This window comes from Podarcis cretensis, assembly GCF_951804945.1.
Source record: "Podarcis cretensis genome assembly, chromosome: 12".
NCBI classification, from domain to species: domain Eukaryota; kingdom Metazoa; phylum Chordata; class Lepidosauria; order Squamata; family Lacertidae; genus Podarcis; species Podarcis cretensis.
Genome location: NC_137181.1, coordinates 45,932,076 through 45,954,638, shown reverse-complemented (window position 1 = coordinate 45,954,638; position 22,563 = coordinate 45,932,076). Strand labels below are relative to the sequence as shown.

Here is a 22,563-nt window from a genome sequence, read left to right as displayed (position 1 = left end):
GAATATGGAGGGATCCTGTTGTGTTTGGTGGAGAGCTCTTTCTGGTGGAACGACTGTGTGTGCAAACTGGTGCTCCCATGACTGCAACAAACCTGGTAATGATTAACTGGCTAATGTACCACATGCATTAACAGTGATCTCGATTTACTGAGGGCTGCTGCTTATTTAGTACAGAAGACCAAGAACAAGATGGCACCATCCATGGACACCATCAATGGGCTCAGGGGAATCCCAAGGTTTGCAGAAATCCAAGCAATATTTGGGGGAGGCATTCCTTGGGGCAGAGCAAAGCTGCAAAATGGCCTGGCCAGGGCTGAGCATGGAATGACAGCTGACACTTGGGTGAGTTATAGTACACTGGAAGAGGGTAGGGCTTGGTTGGCTGCAACACTGAGAAGCAGGAGCAATCGACACTACAAGATTTTATTTCGGGTTCCACCAGTAATGTACCCATTTGCGGGGGGGGGGGGACTGCCTCACATGCCACAAAGGATGGGGGTACATGCTAAATATTATGGATGCATCTGCTTCTACCATGTCAGGTACAAGGTTTGACATGTGGTTAGGAGGTTAGGCTGGCCTCAACCAGAGCCAGGGCTTTTTTGGCTGTGGCTCCGATCTGGTGGAATGCTCTGCACAAGAGACTAGGGCCCTGCAGGACTTGACCTCTTTCCGCAGGGCCTGTAAGACAGAGCTGTTCCACCAGGCCTTTGGCCAGGGCACAGCCTGACCCCCTCCTTTGGCAATCTTCACAGAACTCTAGCCCAATGGTTGCCATCAATTTGATTTGAATTAATTTTATAATGAAATGATTTTAGAATGTTGTATTTATTTTACTGTTGTTAGCCGCTCTGAGCCCGGATTTGGCTGGGGAGGGCGGGATATAAATTAAAAAAATATTATTATTATTATTATTATTATTATTATTATTATTTGTGTTGAAGAAGCAGCACACACTAGCTCTTTGACTCATCAAAGAACGGGAAGAAGTGTGGCGACTCATAAAGGTACAGCAAAGCTCAGCATCTTGAAGATTCCCATAATGATGTGATTCTTTTCCTGAATGACAGCCAAACTCAAGGTTATGGAGGAAGAGAAGGTGGAATGCAGAGTGGGAATGCCATGCTCATCACATTTCTGTGTCCATGATTTTTGCTTCTTAGCAAAGAGAAGTATTTTAAAAGGATGGCATTCTGTGGGAGCCGATGGTTGACATATTTGACGTAATGACAATGTTGACGGAGACTTCCTTGAAAAAGACAAGGATCTGATAGCAAAACAATAGGCTTTCCATGTGAAATACATAAGGCAGGGAATGACTTCGAAAGACACATCCAGGCATGAATCAGGAGACTTTCCTTTTCGCAAATGGCAACTCTACAGATCCCCTTTGTTCCCTAACATGATGAGCTCTTAAGGACCAGATCTCTCTTTGGCCCCCTCCATGACATCGCTCTCGTTTTTTGCAGTGATTAACACATTTCATGAAATGGTCTCTGCGGGTATTTGCTCTGTCAGTGGCGGGAGCCCATTTGCCAAAGATGGAAGTGCTTCGTTGATTAAGCGCGTCGGTGGGGAAGACCAGGTTTGAAGAGCTCTGCCGCTGTCATCCTTGCTGATGCAATCAAGGATAATTTGTTTCTGAGTGGGTTTTTGAGAAAAGAAGAATTTAAGAGATCTGGAACGGCTGTGAACCAATGGGAGTGGGAGAGATTGCGTAATGGTTGCTGGTCGGAACAAGAAAAGGGTGCATTGCAAACAGAGCAAAACAAAAATATTTGATGGCTTTCGGGGGGGGGGGGGGCTGAGAAGGACAATCCAAGCAGACGGTCTTGTGATGTTCTCTCATTTACTACATGATCCTGATTTAGGATTGTCACCCAAATGACAGTCAGAAATAAGAAGGGGAAAGGAGCCTGGGGTGGGGGCGAAATTAATGGTTTTGAACGGGGGGGGGGGGGGAATGAACACTTCTACAACCTAAAGCCAAAATTCAATATACAGGCATGTGTAAGCTAATTGATTCCAGTGGATTTAAGAATTTCTAAATCCCTGTTCAAGTTTAGCTGAAGTCTTTTTTTTTTTAAGTCTACTTCTTGGAAAATACTTGTTTTCACCCCAAAATTGAAATTGGTGGTTATTCATTGTAGCCGTATCTCAATTTGCTTAAACTGTTGACAACAATGAAACAATGGATGTAAACACTGTCAGTATTTGCTTGATCTGGGCAAAGTGAAACAGATCAGCTTCTCCCACATGAAGAATATGATAATGTATGCTGAATTGTCACAGCTAAATGGCAGTCACAACAATCAGCAGAGAGGCAGAATGTCACCTGGCTTAAAAAAAATTCAAAAATAAAAATCCTCTCAACCCTGGCATTTCTACATTGCTTCTCTAGAAGTAAAATAGCATGAACTTCATTCTAGATTGAGTATTCATGATTTTGTGTATTCATTAAACTGATGCGTTTACATTCCGCCTTTTCTCCAAGTTGCTCAAAGTGGGGTACACTGTTCTCCCTCCTCATTTAAACCCCACAAGAATCCTGGGAGGTCGGTCAGTTTGAGAGGCAGTGACTAGCCCAAAGTCACCCAGTGAGCTTTGTGACTGAGTGGGGATGTGAACTCTGCTCTTCAGGGCCTAGACAGGCACTCTGACCACTATGCCAAACCGCAGTGGTTATACTGTAAATATAATTATTTAGCTTGCATCGGTTTTACTGCTGTCATTGCTGTGAACCAATGCATGATAATAAGTAAATTCTGTTTTACATTATACTTTACAAGTTGTTGCTTATTTGTTAAATGGGGTAAGAAGGGGGAGCCAACCTACTCCACAGCGAGACTTGCTCAAAACAAGGTTTTTCAGCCTAATTCCTATACAGTGGTACCTCGGGTTAAGTACTTAATTCGTTCTGGAGGTCTGTTCTTAACCTGAAACTATTCTTAACCTGAAGCAAAGTTCTTAACCTGAAGCACTATTTCTGGGTTAGCGGAGTGTGTAACCTGAAGCACATGTAACCTGAAGCGTATGTAACCCGAGGTACAACTGTACTTTTAATTTTGCTGCCAAGGATGGGATTTTGAAACTCTGTTTAACCCACATGCATGGGCGCCTGGAGGGATAAATTGCAATTAATATATTCTCCCCTACCCATTAAAACCCACCCTACAACTTCAGCTTTTTTGTCTACCCTCCTAAAGCCATCGTAGTCTTGCCCAGTATAAGTTGAGTTGAGCTTTGCAAGGAAGAGCAGGTAGTCAGAGGAATATAAACATGGTGATAGCAAATGCAGTGAACATGATTTGAGAAGAAACTTTCCCCCGCATCAATATTTCTCAAGATCAGGATTAAGACCCAAGGAAATACCCTGGAGGAGAGAAGCGGCCTGAGTGATCCTGACATCCTAGACAAGCGATTCCCTGCACTGATTTTAATGCAGAATAATGTACATGTGTAGAATAGCTTTTCAAGGTTCATAGGTACACTTGAGAGGTTCTGTTTGTTTACTGCAGAGTCAGCGAGGAGGAGAAAAAGAGATCCAAAGGGGAGCGCTGCAGATTGTTAAGCAAAGGTTAGGCAAAAGCACATGGAACCGATAAAGCAGAAAGCTGTATTGTTCACTCCGAGGGCTTCATTTAGTTCCTCTTGCCTGGTAGTTTCAGAAAAGTGAAACTGTTTCTAGAATCAATACTTCTATCATTTCACAAAATTACGGTGGTTCGATCAGAAAGCAAGCCATAAATCAGCATCATGGCCAGACAGCCAGAGGAAACATTTCTGCTTTACAGATTTCAGTGGTTCAGGACCCGTTAAAGAAGATCCAAGATTCATTCTTCACTTCTGCACATAAGCGCATATAAAGCTGCATTTAAAAATGCAGAAAGCTACATTCCAGGTGGGAGTGGTGGGAGTTCAGCATTTAATAAAATAAATCAATAAATAAATAAATAGGAGGATTAAGATGAGTAAGATAGTGGAACAGCAAGATGTGAATCCTTTAATTGTAATCGAGGTTATAATTTCACCTAGTGCCCTGCCCTCTTTCTGAATCAAGTACTTCCCTCATAAAAAATGATTGCTATATGCTGCTTTTTGATATGGTGCTTCTGAGTGCTTGCACATTCCAAGAACTTCACATAAATTATTACATTAAAAAGCCCTGCAAAGATGGGTCATTCATATTGGGTTAGATCCAGTGATGGCCTTCCACAAATGAAAGGGCTTTCCACAGCACAAGACATTTTGCATGAAAAAAGTTAGCTGAAATCCAGCTGTGTGCTCCTGTTACAATTCCCTGCACATTAAGTCAAGATGGGTGCTTGTGCCAAGCGCTGAATCATGTGTGGCTTTCTGCAAGCTCCTTTGCAATGGTTTGAAGAACAGCAACCAACCCAGGAGGGACATGGGTGGCGCTGAGGGTTAAACTACAGAGCCTAGGACTTGCCAATCAGAAAGTCGGCGGTTCGAATCCCCGCGACGGGGTGAGCTCCCGTTGCTCGGTCCCAGCTCCTGCCAACCTAGCAGTTCGAAAGCACATCAAAGTGCAAGTAGATAAATAGGTACCACTCCGGTGGGAAGGTAAATGGCGTTTCCGTGCGCTGCGCTGCTTTGCCAGAAGCGGCTTAGTCATGCTGGCCACATGCTGTACGCCGGCTCCCTCGGCCAATAAAGCGAGATGAGCGCCACAACCCCAGAGTCGGCCATGACTGGACCTAAGGTCAGGGATCCCTTTACCTTTACCTTTAACCAACCCAGGATTTCTTCTGCTGGCATATCCTTGTGTCATCCCTGATCACTGGCTATGTTGGCTGGGACAGATGGGAGTCCAAGAATATCTACAAGGCTTCAGGTTTCTATCCCTGTGATGGACACGTACCTGGAACTTGTCCCATTGAATTTCGGAGTAGACATGCCTAGGATTGCACCATAGGAGCCAACTCCTAGGGGGCGAGGGGGGCTCCTCAATAAAATATCTGAGCGCCCCCCCCAGTTGATAGGCATTGGTATTCAAATGGTTTCCATGCACCACATCATGTGATTGATTATGTGGGGTAGGATTTACCCCCCTCCAATATTTTATTCAAATCACATAATGTGATTATGTGGGGTAGGATTTTGCCCCCTCCAATATTTTATTCAAGTTGGCACCCCTGGATCGCACTATTAATACATTAAAAACTAACCAGAATGCATCATGTCAAATATGTCAGAGCGAAATAGGTCAATAATCCATGCAAGTCAGTCCACAGTAAAGTGTAAAATTAGACTTTTACAGGGTTTGTTTTTCGATAGCATCGTTCACATTATATGATCCTAATCACAGAAAAGGCACTGAAACCTTCGTCAGATTTCTCCTAAGTTATTTGAACTTGCGCAAGCCAAATAATTGGGTCAGGGTGCCCCTGAACATTAATGGCAGTAACTAACCCCACCGATTCCCTGGTGTCAAACAAATCAAGCTGTGCTGAGCAAGAACTGTGTCAAAGAGACAGGCAGTGCTGTGTTAGGCTAGTCTGACTGTCAGCAATTGTGCAACGGACTGTTCTTCGTTTTATTTTCCCCAGTGCGGTGATGGTATGTATCTTAAAGCTTGGAAACAGGGTGTTTATAAGCAATCTTTTGCACAATATTCATATGGGGAAAGAAGGAAAGGTTTGTTGGCGATGGATTGCTTTTAAGCATATTTAGCAAATATGTCAGACTTTGCATTGCATAAGACAACAGCTTTTGCCAATTGGTTTTAGTAGGTACTAGTGGCCAGTCAAGGCCAAACAGGAGTCAGAGGTGGCCATCACTTAATCGAAACTGAGTGAAATTTCTCCAGGTTCTCTGATCACAGAACCATAGAATTGTAGAACTGGAAGAGGTCCCAAGGATAGCCTAGTCCAACCCCCAGCAAAGTTCTTAACCCGAGGTACTATTTCTGGGTTAGCAGAATCTGTAACCTGAAGCATCTGTAACCTGAGGTACCACTGTACATGGATTAATACGGTACATATCCCCGACTATTTCTATTATTGTTTGTGATCATTAGGTTAATAATTTGTGAATTGCCTCCCACATACAGTCATGGGAAAAAGAAAGGACACCTTCTTTGAATTCTGTGGTTTTATATATCGGGACATAACAACAATCATCTATTCCTTAGCAGGTCTTAAATTTAAGTAAATGCAGTCTCAGATGAACAACAACACATTGGCAACTGTTTTCCACTTTTGAGCCATCTTTCTCACTGTAGAATGATGGACTTAAAATTGGTTGGAGATGTCCTTATAACCATTCCTAGTTTGATGGGCAGCAACAATTGCTTCTTTAAGAGTATTGCTTATGTCCTTCTTCCTTGTCATTCTGTTATTACACATCTGAATGCTCCAGACCAGCAAACTGCTAAAGCTTCAGCTTTTATAGAGGTGGGCAGAAGTGTTGTTGATGATCAATTAAGCAAGGGCATTTGATTAGCAGCCCCTATCTGCCATTTTGCCTCTTAATTCCTATGGAAGCAGTGTGGGTGTACTTAGTTTTTCACACATGGTTTCTCCATTTTGGCTTTATTTCTGCTAAATAAATCATGCAATATGTCATGTGATGTTGCTCATCTGAGGTTGTATTTACCTAATTTAAAACCTGCTAATGCACAGATGTTTGTTATTATGTCCTGATATGTAAAATAACAGAATTCAAAGATGGTGTACTTTTTTCACACGACTGTATATGTTCCAAGGCAATTTACAGACATATAGGTAAAAAACAAAGGTAAAGGACCCCAGGACAGTTAAGTCCAGTCAAAGGCAACTATGAGGTGAGGCGCTCATCTCGCTTCAGGCCAAGGGAGCTGGTGTTTGTCCACAGACAGCTTTCCAAGTCACGTGGCCAGCATGACTAAACCGCTTCTGACACCGTGACGGAAACCAGAGTGCACAGAAATGCCATTTACTAATATATATTATACACACACACACACACACACACACACACACCATCCATCTGGGTGGCTTCCAACAAAATATTAAAATACAATAGTATTTACCTTTTTACTGCAGCAGTACCTATTTATCTACTTGCACTGGTGTGCTTTCTAACTGCTAGGTTGGCAGGAGCTGGGACAGAGAGCAACAGGAGCTCAACCTGTCACGCAGATTCAAACCACTGACCTTCCAATCAGCAAGCCCAAGAGGCTCAGTGATTTAGACCATGGTGCCACCCGCTCCCTGTTATTTACAGACATATATTTACTATTAACTGCAATAATTTTAAGAACAGCACAGCAGCAGCTGAATATGCATTTAAAAGCAAACAACAGATGAACCCTGGACAGGTATAGATTGATGCTGGGGTACATTAAACTTACAGAGACTGTGCAAAGGAGCTGCAGCAGGCCACTGGACAAGAGACATTGCCAGGTTCATGCAAGACTTTGGGGGCAAAGTAGAGGACAGAAGTTCAGTCATGAACGGACAACTTCTTACCTGTGATTTCACCAGCTTGTCCTTTTCCGTTTTGTGGCACTTAATAACAGTCTTGTGTTCGAATCTCTTAAAGGCAGCCATGGCTCCACATGCTTGTTTCACACTTGACACACTGATCACTTTACACAACAGCTGATGTATCTGTTTGAAGTGAAATTTCAATTTGAGAGAGAGACTGCCTGGAGGGAAGCCATTTCGCTCTTGTTTTGAAACGCCACTTCAAGTTACAACACGGCCGCTGCTGAGCATGAGAGCCTTTGATTCTGCCAAGCAACGGATACTTCCTTTAAGGTGCTGAACGAGAGCACTCAGCACACTTCAGGAGACATTATGCACATTGAATAACCCCCCCCCCCCCGAACTCCTTATTTGGAGAAATTAAAAGTTCTATTACCTTCAACCACAAGAGGGAGCTTTAAACAAATAGAGAGAAAATCAAATTCACGCCAGCTGCAATTCTCCCTTCATTTGCCAACTGTTAACACTTTTCCCCCCTACACAGAGAAAATTTCCACAGAGGAATGCTCATGTACAGTGTAAATAGGCAAACGATGTTTCACTCACCGTGAAGACACAAATAAAGAACCTGCATTCTGGGAAAGCTAATTACACAATGGCTAAAATGGTTTTCCTAGTACAGTGGTACCTCGGGTCAGTATTGTAGCTCAGGCCTCAGTTCTGGGGTCAGTCAGACCTTTGCAGTGCTCTGGAAGGAAGAAAGATACAGTGGTACCTTGGGTTAAGAACTTAATTTGTTCTGGAAGTCTGTTCTTAACCTGAAACTGTTCTTAACCTGAGGTACCACTTTAGCTAATGGGGCCTCCTGCCGCCACCACGCCATCAGAGCACGATTTCTGTTCTCATCCTGAAGCAAAGTTCTTAACCCGAGGTACTATTTCTGGGTTAGTAGAGTCTGTAACTAAAAGCGTCTGTAACCTGAAACGTCTGTAACCCAAGGTACCACGGTATGTAATATTTTTTTCCAGATAGGAGTGAGGAGAATCATAGAACTGCAGAGTTGACAGGGACCCCCAGGGGTCATCTAGTCCAGCCCCCGGCAATGCAGGAATCTAAATCTAAATATTAGTTTTCTATGGGATCATTGATCATTAGCTGTTTTGGGTGGTGGGGAACCCAACCCAAGTCCACCTGAAGGTTTGCTTGGTTATTTAGTACATGTGTTAATCGCCAGCCAACAACTTCCTCTGGCTGGGCCATACAGGATTCAGACAATATATACAATTAGTATGTTAACCAAGGCATAAAAAAAAATAAAAAATCAGTTGATTCAATTCCCTGCCCAAAACCAACACAAGATTGGTTGGGAATGAGAGCGACAAAATTTACAGGAAGATTCAAAGGCTTGCTAAAAAGATGAACAGAGCAATGCTACAGGGAAGTGTGTGTGTGTGTGTGTGTGTGTGTGTGTGTGTGTGAGAGAGAGAGAGAGAGAGAGAGAGAGAGAGAGAGAGAGAATCTGTGGCAGAACACTTAAAGGTGAATTTACCTAATCTGAAACAAAATGAGAACTGACATATAGCCATTCTTAAAAATCTGCAATTTTCACAAATCTTGCAGTGTAGTTCTCTAGTCAATAAGTGTGCATAAAAATCCATGTATGGGAGTAACGTGTGCATAAAAATGTGTATATTCATGAAAATAACATACAAAGTGCATTATATTTAGTGGGGTAGGAGAGCTGAAAATAATGTCAATATATTTCACATCTGGCAAACAATATGCCCCTTTGGTTTCAGATAGTACATAGGTAGATAGCCCAGGACACAAATTCTGATGGCCTTCTAGCAGCTATGGTGGCTCATTTACTAGACATAATGTATGTAGCATTAATTCTGGAAGTGTATACTCGATTTCTGACCAAACTAAGCATCCTGATGTTGCTACTGAGCACAGCGGCTCATTCCTGGTAGGTGAATCAGTTGCCGAAACTGAAAGTCCCCACCTCCTCACAGCTGCCCCAGTCCCCTTTTCTCCAGGGCTTTTTCCAGGGGACTGTGCCTGCATGTCTGTCTTTGCTCTGCTCATTTCAGCTCTCTTCTGGTTCTGGGAGACCAAGGGGAGGGGCAACAAGAGGGGAAGACTCCTTTGACTCTTCACCAGCCTTATTCCTATCTGACTCTTGGCCCCTCCTCCTTCAGCTTCTGATTCTGGACTTCTATCTGCCACAGACTCTCCCTGCTCACTAAGCCCTGTTACCTCTTCAGCTTCCGACACCTCCTCCTCCTCCCAGTCTTCTGCCTCTTCTCCCTCTGACCACTCATTATCATCCCATCACCAGTTCACAGGCTCTGAGCCTTCTTCCCTTAGTGGTTCCCCAGCTGGTTCCTCCCACCATTCCTCTGCTTCCAGTCAGTACATGATTTGGCCCCTGACACTTAAGTGAACACGGCCGCTCTTATGGGCAGAGAATGTTGAACTTGCAAACTGGCTGCCAATCAATGCATGTCCCTTGCAACCCCATTTCAATAATTAATAATAATAATAATAATAATAATAATAATTTATGATAAAACATCAAACATTAAAAACTTCCCTATGCAGAGCTGCCTGAAAATGTCTTCTAAAAGTCAGATAGTTGTTTATTTTCTTGACATCTGAGGACATTCCACAGGGTGGGCGCCACTACCAAGAAGGCCCTCTGCCTGGTTCCCTGTAACCTCACTTGTAGTGAGGGAACTACCAGAAGGCCCTCGGAGCTGGACCTCAGTGTCCAGGCTGAACAATGCGAGTATACTTGAAACTACAGTGGTGCCTCGGGTTAAGTGCTTAATTCGTTCCAGAGGTCCATTCTTAACCTGAAACTGTTCTTAACCTGAAGCACCACTTTAGCTAATGGGGCCTCCTGCTGCTGCCGCGCCACCGGAGCACGATTTCTGTTCTCATCCTGAAGCAAAGTTCTTAACCCGAGGTACTATTTCTGGGTTAGTGGAGCCTGTAACCTGAAGCATATGTAACCTGAAGCATATGGAACCCGAGGTACCACTGTATAACCTCAAAATTATAAGGAACCAGCTTTGCAGGGCTGATGTGAAGCCTGAGTAGACCATCACTGCAGAAATCAAAATCCTGCACCAAACATGTTATGCCGACGAGCGGCAGACACCAAAGAAGTGGCAAGCCAGGGGCTCTTGCAATGCTTGTTTGGCCACAAGCCAGGATAGCTCTGAAACCACAGCCTCTTTGTGTAACTTTGTCTGCAAAGGCCGCACCACGGAGCAGAAACTGTCACAGGCAAAGCGTGAGGGGATCTGCCGCAGAAAAGACCATATGGCGCAGTTTGGCGCCCTGCTAGAGTGTTGCTTCAAAAGCCATTTTTCTTGCAAAAACTAGGACGCCTTCACTCCTCACATTGTAAGTAACCCATTTCCAATTATAGCTGAGAGTCGCGTGCGAGATCTGCAACGGCAGCAGCAGAGGTTTGGGGCTTGTTCAGAGCTCTGTGGATCCTTCAGGTATGCAAACTAAGCCAACCCCATTTCCTTATTTCCCAGCCCCCTCCATCATATTCCTTTCTTTCTTTGATCTGTTAAGCAAAGAGGCGACTCTCCTTCTCCAGATGTAAATGCGTCATTCAGCTGTTCCCAGCATGAGATGCATATTTATTGCCTCCAACAGCTAACAATGAGTGTGATACGAAAGAAATGAGCAAGAGGCTTTGGATGATGACAGGTCACAGACTTATGCTCTCTCTTAGCCCGACATAAGACAGGAAGCTCACCCACACTGCTGGGTATCCGGAGCCCAGCGTGGGAAGGGGAGGTCTCTGCAGTCAGGGATGGTCATGTATAAAGCCTTCATGCATCCTTATTCCTTACAACTTATGCTTCTCACAGACAATCAGATCCTCAGCAAAGAGATGCCAAGGCACATTCACCTGTTAATGCTTTGTGACCAATGCAATTTTGCAAATGTAAAAATAATAATAAAAAGGGACGTGGGTGGCGCTGTGGGTTAAACCACAGAGCCTAGGACTTGCTGATTAGTAGGTCGGCGGTTCAAATCCCCGCGACGGGGTGATCTCCCGTTGCTCGGTCCCTGCTCCTGCCAACCTAGCAGTTTGAAAGCATGTCAAAGTGCAAAGTAGATAAATAGGTACCGCTCTGGCGGGAAGGTAAACGGCGTTTCCGTGCGCTGCTCTGGTTCGCCAGAAGCAGCTTAGTCATGCTGGCCACATGACCCGGAAGCTGTACGCCGGCTCCCTCGGCCAATAAAGCGAGATGAGTGCCGCAACCCCAGAGTCGGCCACGACTGGACCTAATGGTCAGGGGTCCCTTTACCGTTACCTTTTAAAAATAAAAAAATTGACACATTTCCCTAATGCTGCCACCTTTTCGGAAAGAGTCGGTTTGCTTTTCCTTTCTAGATGTAACTTTGGAGTTGCAGATGAACAAGGAAGATTGGGGGGGGGGTGTAGCTAAAAACACACACAAATGATGTACAGAACCATCTGGAAAGTACTGGTAGTTGGCAGGTCTCTTTGCATCAGGGTTGTTGCACTCTTGCGGTTCATCTTTCCATAGAAGCTTTTACTTCGCATTATTATTGCCATGGATGCCTCTCTTTTCTTCCCCAGACAAAGATCTGACTCAGAGATAGTGTGGGAGGCTGCAGCCACAATATTAATCAGAGCACACATGGCCTGGAATTTGTCCCAAGGTTTTAGTATGTCTGTTCTCTCTGGTGCTAGCAGGCTGGTCTCAGAGGGATGTAAATGGGTGAGGGGAGATGGGGTGCAGCAAATACAGTGGTACCTCAGGTTACAGACGCTTCAGGTTACAGACGCTTCAGGTTACAGACTCCGCTAACCCAGAAATAGTACCTCGGGTGAAGAACTTTGCTTCAGGATGAGAACAGAAATCGTGCTCCGGCGGCATGGCGGCAGCAGGAGGCCCCATTAGCTAAAGTGGTACCTCAGGTTAAGAACAGTTTCAGGTTAAGAACAGACCTCCAGAATGAATTAAGTTCTTAACCCGAGGTACCACTGTATCTCACTTCCTTCCAGAGTGCTGCAAAGGTCTGACTGACCCCAGAACTGAGGCCTGAGCTACAATACTGGCTTGACAACAAGTTGAAAAGAAGAAAGATTAGTCAGAACACCAGGGAAGCCTATCAGAGTGGGCTTGACCCAGGTAAGTAGGGGAGTACAGTATACAGGTATGCTCTATAACAAAATGATGCCATATGTGTTTAGGGGTTCCAGCCAGCCATTCTAGGTTACACACACACACACACACACACACACGTGTTTTGGCTACATGAGCATCCATGCTTAGACAACTGAGATCTCTCTACACTGGAGCTATTTTAGAGTCTTAAAATGATTTAGTACTTATTCTCCTTGGCCCCCCAGGGATCTCTGTTATCTATGCTATAGTTTTGCAGGCAGGTGGGGTGGGGGGCTATAAGAATATTTATCAGCAGTTTTCCAGCACCAAACAACAATTCCCAGGAATCCTTGGGGAGACTTGTCGTCGATTGAAGGCTCCCTCTTCCCTGTCACAGCCGAATGCCAGTTTCTGAATCCTTTTCAAAGGTAGCCCCATGTAGAGCATCTTAGAACAATCAACTCCTGATGAGACTAGAGCAAACTACATCTACCTTTTCCAGAAGCAGGTGCAGCTATTTGATTTAAAAAAGGAAGATTTTATATATACAATTGTTTCTAAGTGTTTTCATATATGCAACTGTTAGATCAGTGTGTTTTTATTATATTGCAAATCGCTTAGGGATGCCTCAAGGGAAGTGAGTCATAAATGAAACAAAACGATCACCTAGGAAGTCCAAGAGCAAGGCTAGGTCCAGGATTTACCCAGCCGGCACACCTGCTCTTTCATGGGAAGTGCAACCTCGTCCAGAACAAACTGGATCCCTATGTCACTGGATCCGGAGTCCTACTGGCCAAGAGCACATTATCTTGTCTGCATCAGGCTTCAGTTACTTCATCCACACCCAATCCATTACTGATTCCAGATTCCAAATCAAGTCTTCCATGGTTCCCCTCTCTATCTATATCTGTCTATCTATACGGGGGGGGGGGACCAAAATTATTCTGGCATGTTAATTACCTTCTATTCTGCTGCTCCATATCCTTTTATTGTCATTTAAATTGGATCCCCACCCCCTCCTTAAAAAGATGCAACGCCTTAGGCATTTAGGCTGCGTACGCACTGTGCCTTTAAAGCACGATCAAAGCACATGCTTCACTTCAAAGCATTCTGGGAGCTGTAGTTTGTTAAGGGTTGCTGGACATTGCTACTCAGGGAGGGGTAAACTGCAGTGCCCAGAAGTCTTGCTGATTTTTATTTTTTTAAGGAGCTTTGGTTCCTTGACAGAAGGAGTGGCAAAGGGGAAACGTGTTCAAGGGAGTGCTTGGCAGGAGCTCGTTTCAGCATTTGGTCAGTTCCTTTCTCTGTACTTCACCATGGGAACAGGAGATTAGCACCGTAAAGCCCAACAGCAAGTCTAAAGCAGAGATAATGAGGCACCTCCTTTGGATTTAAGGAGGGGGGGACCCGAACCTTAGCTTTACCACCAGCTTACAAGTGGGGAGGCATGCAAGAGGCTTGGGATCATCAGAATCTCACATAAGTGGGTGGAAACATCATATTCTCCAGCCAGAACCACAATTCCCAGAATTTCCCTCTCAGTTTTCTTTACCATGAGAAATGTCTTCCTCCCCACCACTTCACTTCCTCTTCCTTGCTAGAAGGCACCAAAACATCAGATGGGTGGTTGCTAACAGCAACTGTGATGTACAAACCGGCATGCCTTCCAGGCCAAAATTTATGTCCCTTTTTGCTGCAGGGCTATTTAGATGGTGCTTTTTCCATTCAGAAAGCAGCCAATAGTATGGTTCAAGAGATTTCCCCCAGCCCCCCACCAGCTGTTTTGCTAGTGTGGTGTGGTCTGCCTGAACCACACAGGAAGTAGCTCCCACAAAAATGGCTTTTTGATACACAGAAGGATGGCTACATTTCTTGCAGCTCTGGCTGCAATTGTTCCAATAGGTGAATATGCAAAATAAGTAATCGGTAGGGTTTATATCTATCCATGACGAGTTCTAGTTAAAGAACCTTTTAATGAGGGTGAAAGAGGAGAGCACAAAATATGGTCTGAAGCTCAACATCAAAAAAATGAAGATCATGGCCACTGGGCTCATCACCTCCTGGCAAATAGAAGGGGAAGAAATGGAGGTAGTGAGAGATTTTACTTTCTTGGGCTCCATGATCACTGCAGATGGTGACAGCAGTCACGAAATTAAAAGACGCCTGCTTCTTGGGAGGAAAGCAATGACAAACCTAGATAGCATCTTACAAAGCAGAGACATCACCTTGCCAACAAAGGTCCGTATAGTTAAAGATATGGTTTTCCCAGTAGTCATGTATGGAAGTGAGAGCTGGACCATAAAGAAGGTTGATTGCTGAAGAATTGATGCTTTTGAATTATGGTGTTGGAGGAGACTCTTGAGAGTCCTATGGACTGCAAGAAGATCAAACCTCTCCATTCTTAAGGAAATCAGCCCTGAGTGCTCACTGGAAGGACAGATCGTGAAGCTGAGGCTCCAATACTTTGGCCACCTCATGAGAAGAGAAGACTTCCTGGAAAAGGCCCTGATGTTGGGAAAGATTGAGAGCACAAGGAGAAGGGGACGGCAGAGTACGAGGTGGTTGGACAGTGTACTTGAAGCTACGAAGCTGAGTTTGACCAAACTGCGGGAGGCAGTGGAAGACAGGAGTGCCTGGTGTGCTCTGGTCCATGGGGTCACGAAGAGTCGGACATGACTAAACGACTAAACAACAACAAATGACGAGTTCTAAGGAGTGATACTGTAGCTGCCCTTTACAGATTAAGCCACAGAGCATGTAGGAGTTATAGCTGAATGTGATGTCACCCATTGTATAGATAACGTGTCACGGGATAAAGTTTTCAAGGCGCTTCCACACTTATACACCCTATGGTGTATACCCAAAACTGAATTTGTAAGAAAACTCCAAGCATACTCTTGTGGCCAGAGCTGACAAGGTGCATGTGTATAATTTAGTAAGTGTTCCAAGAGCTACATTTGCATTCATATATCAGGACCATGTTTATTATTGTGTTGTTGCCGTTCAATAAAAGCCACCTTGGGACAGGCTAATCTGAAGGGGAGAAGTGGGGTGCTTGCACACATGAATATGCATAAGAACACCTAACCGTTTCCCAGTCACATCTCTACCAGAATCAACCCTTCCCAAAGCACCTCTTGTCTTTGTATTGTTGTTTTCTTAAAAAAAACATTTTTGGGCACTGTTCACTGAGCACTCATCCTGATTTATTTGTAGGGAGGTTAGATTACGTTGACTATTTAATGAGCATTCATCCTGTTTCGTCAGTGGGGAGGTTTGATGGTGTTGGCCAAGCAAATGTTATCTCACACTTTCCCATTGCTGGTCTGATGTTTAGGGAAAGTGGCTTTTTGTTGCACAAGACCTCCAAATTAACTTTAATTGTGCAACCTGAATTTGCTGGAACGGGATTGAATCCCACTCAAGAATAGCAGGAGAGTGGAAGCGCTCCTGGGCTTTGTTTGTTACCTGCTGTTAAGCGCAATGTGTTTAACACCAGTTAAGCTGTTTTAGACAGCATCTTAAAAAGCAGAGACATCACCTTACCAACAAAGGTCTGTATAGTTAAAGCTATGGTTTTCCCAGTAGTGATGTATGGAAGTGAGAGCTGGACCATAAAGAGGGCTGATCGCCGAAGAATTGATGCTTTTGAATTATGGTGCTGGAGGAGACTCTTGAGAGTCCCATGGACTGCAAGAAGATCAAACGTATCCATTCTTAAGGAAATCAGCCCTGAGTGCTCACTGGAAGGACAGATCGTGAAGCTGAGGCTCCAATACTTTGGCCACCTCATGAGAAGAGAAGACTCCCTGGAAAAGACCCTGATGTTGGGAAAGATTGAGGGCACAAGAAGAAGGGGACGACAGAGGACAAGATGGTTGGACAGCGTTCTCGAAGCTACAAACATGAGCCTGACCAAACTGCAGGAGGCAGTGGAAGACAGGAGTGCCTGGCGTGCTCTGGTCCATGGGGTCATGAAGAGTCGGACACGACTAAACAACAACAAATGACGAGTTCTAAGGAGTGATACTGTAGCTGCCCTTTACAGATTAAGCCACAGAGCATGTAGGAGTTATAGCTGAATGTGATGTCACCCATTGTATAGATAATGGGATAATGTCATGGGATAAAGTTTTCAAGGCGCTTCCACACTGGGCATTTACCATGGAATTGCCATTCTCTGTTTACTGAGCTTTTACAGAACATCCACATGACATCAGGAGCAAAAGAGTCATTTCCCTACGCTTTCTTTTGCCTTTCAGATGGCCAGCTACAATGGTCATCTCTGACCATTGCGTATTTTGGCTGAAGATGATAGAGTTCAGCAAGATCTGGAAGGCCACAGTATCCCCATCCCTCCTGTATCAGGTAACTTCAGAGCATGCCCTGAGAACTGTGGAAACAGCTGCATTGGACTTAAACTGGGCTATATGTAGTCTTTCAGAGGACAACCCAGCCCAATGCAGACTTTTCATAGCATGTAAACTTCCTAATGGAAAACATCAGAAGCGACATATAGCCTTATCTTTCTGTGACTGACTGCCTTTAAGAGTCCATTAATATCAGGACTGTCAACCAAGTGAAGTTTTATTAGGCTATTAATTGTCTTGCTTTAAGCAGATTAATCAATTAATGAACTAATTAAATTAGATATAACAATCTTTTTTCCAAAGGTGACACTGCTGGGATATTTAATAAGGATATCAGTTTCCACTGGCTAAGATCAAATCTGTACACGTTATTTATTGAGTTATCACTCTTCGCTTATGGCAACTATGAGGGGCATTTCTTGCCTGCCCTGAAAGGTGCTTTCTGATCAGCATTATATGCCCAGGGACCTAGAATCAAAACTGATTTCTGCTCAAATGCATGGTTCCTAGAAAATATATAAATATTCTGAAAATTCAGGCAGACTTGCAAAAGTCCGTAATTGCATTGGTGTTAGCTACCACATTCAGGAAATGTCCTTTCTATTGTTTCCACTAATACCATGGTAACATGCAGCCTGCATGCTTGCAAGATCTTTATTCCCATGACATTCTAACACTTTCACACACCTTCTGTTATCTCAACAGTTCCCACAATAACCTCCCTGCCAACGCTAAGATTCGCTTACATTTATGTTGTGATATATCCACAAGTGAAGCACATGTCTTCAGCAAGGGTGGCAACTTGAATAAAATATTGGGGGGCCCAGGTAAGCCCCACCCTGCAAAATTGATCACGTGATATGGCACACATACACTGATTGAATGGTGATGCAGATCAACTTTGGGAGGCCTGGCTCCCTTTATTGGGGGGGGGGGTCAAAGGGACCTTGACCCCTAAGAGTTGACTCCTATGGACTGCAGACTTCATGTGACACAACACTGTCATGTGATGTGGTTGTAAATCAGGGGTGAAGGGTTGTTGTTGTTGGTGTTTTGGTTCTACAGGCCAAATCCTGATCATGATCAGCCTTGTGGACCAAATCGGACAATTTAAATGAACCATTCATGGGCAAACCAACTAACCACTTCCAAGGCTTTTTATTTAAGTAATGGGACCGCAAACAAAACCAACAAAAATACAGAACTGGAAGAAGAATTTCCCCCAAAACTCCCTGCTCGAGATCAGAAAACAGAAGTGAAAAATGAATGTTTCCCAGACATTTCCTGCAAGGATAGTGTATATTAAGAGTATACCTAAGGGGGTCACTGCTCCACTAGCATTTGAATATAGTTGTGCACCAATCTGTAAGTATTTGGTTATAGAATGTTTTTTTGGGGGAAATATTTGGATGTATAAATATTATTATGGGGAAATACTAAAATATTTTCAGAAGATAACATTATCTTAAATTCTGTACCTAATATATGGGGCTTGACAATCGGTCTACAACATAAATGGATTCTCCATGCCCTTGCATCTGCAAAAAGATTGATATTGATACATTGGAAGGATATAAATATGGCCTATTTCAATCAATGGACAGATGACATGACAACCCTTGCAATTCTTCACTTTCAGACGAAGATTATGTATGGACAAATTTAATGATATTTGGAACATATTGACTGAAACCACAGTGACCTATGAATCAATGTATATTTGAGGGAAACAATAAGTTCATCCATTTACTTATATGTTACATAGTTCTATAATCCTAATTATATTTTACTGCCATATGGTTATTGTTATTTCCTTTTCCTTTTAAAATATTTTATGTTTTTTTCTTTCTTTCTTTCTTTCTTTCTTTCTTTCTTTCATTTAACTCATTGTAATATTCTTAATAACTTTAAAATTATATATATATATATATAGAGAGAGAGAGAGAGAGAGTTTCTATAGTTCTATAACTATATATATATATATGTATGTATTTGGTTGTAGAACTATAGAAACTCAGAAAGAAGGACTCATAAATCACACTGTTTTGGTCCATCTTTGGGTGCCTCAAGACATCCTTTTTATTGAGATTGGTGATGAGTTGTGCTCCTGGTGGTATTGTGGTGGCTATACATGACTTTGTTTTCGACAGTGTTTGCACCTGCAAAAGTTTCAGGGGATCATACTGATTGTACCATAAATGTTCCAGGGATTTACAGTGGTACCTCGGGTTAAGTACTTAATTCGTTCCGGAGGTCCATTCTTAACCTGAAACTGTTCTTAACCTGAAGCACCACTTTAGCTAATGGGGCCGCCTGCTGCCGCTGCGCTGCCGGAGCACGATTTCTGTTCTCATCCTGAAGCAAAGTTCTTAACCCGAGGTACTATTTCTGGGTTAGCGGAGTCTGTAACCTGAAGCGTATGTAACCTGAAGTGTATGTAACCTGAGGTACCACTGTATTTATTTTTGCCCCACTTCTGTTATGCTGTACTGCCAGATGGCATTCATGCCGTAACATGGCAGAAGCATCTCAGAACCACCAATAAAACAGTCTGATGTGTGGCTGGTCCAGGATAAGTGCATCACTAAAGCAGTATTGTTGTGTCAATAATGACATGTTGCAGAAGACACCTCCAGTCTGGAGGGGCCTTTAGAAATGGAATAACAACAACAACAACAACAACAACAACAACAACAACAACAACAACAACAACAATTCATTATTTATACCCTGTGCCCATCTGGCTGGGTTTCCCCAGCCACTCTGGGCAGCTCCCAACAGAATATTAAAAACATGCTAAAACATCAAGCATTGAAAACTTCCCTATGCAGGGCTGCCTTCAGGTGTCTTCTAAAAGTCAGATAGCTGTTTATTTCCTTGACATCTGATGGGAGGGCATTCCACAGGGCGGGTGCCACCACCAAGAAGACCCTCTGCTTGGTTCCCTGTGCCTGGCACAATCCCCTGATTGATACAGTAAGTCCTCGATACCGGCTGGCTGGTCAACCTCTGCTTGAAGATCTTGCTGTTTTTATTTACTATTGAAAATGGTTGTATAGGCAAGAACGCTGGGTCAAAAAGGCCACATTCCACAGGGGCAAATACAGTGTCCTGCATTTAGGTGCGAAAAGTCATAGTCCCAAGAACAGTATGTTCAAGGCCTGGCTTGGCAGCAGTACAAGTTAAAAGGATCTCAGAGTCCTAGTTAATCGCAAGCTGAACATGAGCCAGCCATGTAATGCGGTTGCTAAAAAGCTAATGCTATTTTAGACCACATTAACAGAAGGATCGTGCCCAGATCACGGGAAGTAACAGTTCTGCTCTGTTCCGCTGGCCAGCCCAAGTTCTGAAGTTCTGGAGGCCACCTTCTAAGAAGGAAATTGACAAACTGGAGGCCACTCAGAGGAGTCTTAAAATGCACTCTGCTTGTTCCTTGGCAAGCGGGGGCTTGTACTCAGTGATTTTAAATGTGTTGCCAAATGCAAGTCTCACTGGAGTTGGTTCCACTCCGGAGTTCCCAGTCGGAGCTCCCAAGTGGAGCCCATCTGTGCCAAAAACAGGGTTTGAAGTCAGCGCTGATTAGCTGATCGGCGCTGACTTCAAGCATCACTGGGGATTGGCTACTCAACAGAGTTTCTGGTTGCCAAATCCAAAGTGAGGCTGGTCCCTGCCCAAAGCAGGGCTTGAAGACAGCAGCATTTATTGCATAGAATTTATGTGCGGCTTGATTGTAAACAAAAAAACACATTTGAAGCCTCAAACCGGTTTAGAGAAGATTTAGGGAGGAAATTGGGTGCAAGATGACCACCAAACAAAGTAGTTGGGATGCCTGAGAAATTGTTATGAGGCTAAAGAAATGCCATAGCCCTGTCCAAGTCCCGTTGCCAAGCAAGAAGGGGCTAGGAGTCTCCAAGAAACTCTTGCCTGAGTGTAGAATCTACATATGAAGTCAGATAGTTCAGAGGTCAGGGAATCCAGATGGTCATAGAGCCAAGGGTCCAGATCAGGCTTCCTCAGCCTCGGCCCTCCAGATGTTTTTGGCCTACAACTCCCATGATCCCTAGCTAGCAGGACCAGTGGCCAGGGAGGATGGGAACTGTAGTCTCAAAACATCTGGAGGGCCGAGGTTGAGGAAGCCTGATCCAGATGGAGAACAGGAGGCAGCAAGGTAAGGCCAGGAACCACAGGCGGTTCCAGCTTCAGACTGCTGCTGAGAACTCTGTTTAAGAAGGCCAGAAGTGCATTGTTTGGGTGTGGGTTTTTTTGTGTGTGTGCTTTTTTTTTAATGTGTGGTGATGTCTCTGGGTGCAATCTACTGTATTGCCGCATCCCCGACTTCTACTTTGTTTCTAGCAGCCCAGAGGAAAGGATACAACTTGCCTCTTTCCACTGGTTTTTACTGAAGGCACTTATTTTATTTTATTTTTAAAGCTGTTTTGTGAAAACTTGCTCTTGCACAAAACAGCTGTGTTAAAAATCAAAAGTTGCTCCTTGTGGGTACAGGAGGCCGGAAAAGAAAAGGGAAGGCATAAAATAGCAAGCACTCATGAGTGGATGAAGAAGGCACTCACACACGCACACAGTGACCCACAAAAACGCCCTACTGAACACAAGTCTAGTATTTTACTTGATCTGAAATGGGGCAGGTCACTGCACCAATCCATCCCATTGTATTATGGATGTGTTTGTTTGCTTGCTTAAATTATCATTTCCTTCTGTAGTGAGAACCCCACGATTTCTCTGCATAGAAAAAAAACTTTTATATGTACAGTGGTACCTCTGGTTAAGAACTTAATTCGGTCCAGAGGTCTGTTCTTAACCTGAAACTGTTCTTAACCTGAAGCACCACTTTAGCTAATGGGGCCTACCGCTGCTGCTGTGCCGCCGCCACGCAATTTCTGTTCTCATCCTGAAGCAAAGTTCTTAACCCAAGGTACTATTTCTGGGTTAGCGGAGCGGAGCCTGTAACCTGAAGCGTCTGTAACCTGAAGCGTCTGTAACCCGAGGTACCACTGTATTAGCTGGCCCAGAAGGATTCAGCATACCCTCCCTCCACAAGTCACAACAATCTATAGCTGAGTGTTGTGTGCAAACACTGAGTTTTGAGAAGCATTTGGTTCAACCAGCCGTACTCCCCCCCAAAAAAAAAACACCCAGCACAATGCCATTTGCATTCTGAAAGGAGAACCCTGAGAACAGAAGGTTCTGCTTCCTTTTCACTCCTAAAACATTCGTTTCCCATTCCTGCCCCTTGAATTATTCATGGAAACCAGCGTGGCTGGTTTCCCTCTCATCTGCCAGGAAGCTGACATTTCCTTTTGGTCTGGAGTTGTAATCAGAGTAATCAGCAGTCCATTAAAGATCTCAACACATCACTCACAGACTGTGTTGGGTAGCACTTGGAACAGAGCAGTCTGTGTGTTCAGGGGTGGAAGAGCACAAACTCCTATTTCTGGAGATGGTCTCCCCATTGTGGGCTTCACCGTCATGTTGGCACACAACATTTGTTGGAATAAATAGGGATAGTACTGTGTTTTGAACTTGCTGGTTGCCTGCTTGTCAGGGAAACAACCTTTCATTCATGCAGTTGCTCAT

At 44.0% G+C, this 22,563-nt stretch overlaps 1 protein-coding gene across 2 annotated transcripts in view; it reads right to left on the bottom strand.

Annotated features, from left to right (window-relative positions):
* The window catches only part of LOC307199531 (uncharacterized protein), a 111,804-nt gene that overhangs the window by 17,808 nt on the left and 71,433 nt on the right, over positions 1-22,563 (bottom strand). The window contains exon 1 of one of the 2 annotated variants that reach the window (XM_079947493.1): positions 7,473-7,570. The exons of the other annotated variant lie outside the window; for it this stretch is intronic. Within the exon in view, the coding sequence (XP_079803619.1) occupies positions 7,473-7,553 (81 nt within the window). The 5' untranslated portion in view covers positions 7,554-7,570. Of the gene's footprint in view, positions 1-7,472; positions 7,571-22,563 lie in introns of those variants that run through there. 2 annotated transcript variants of the gene reach the window in all.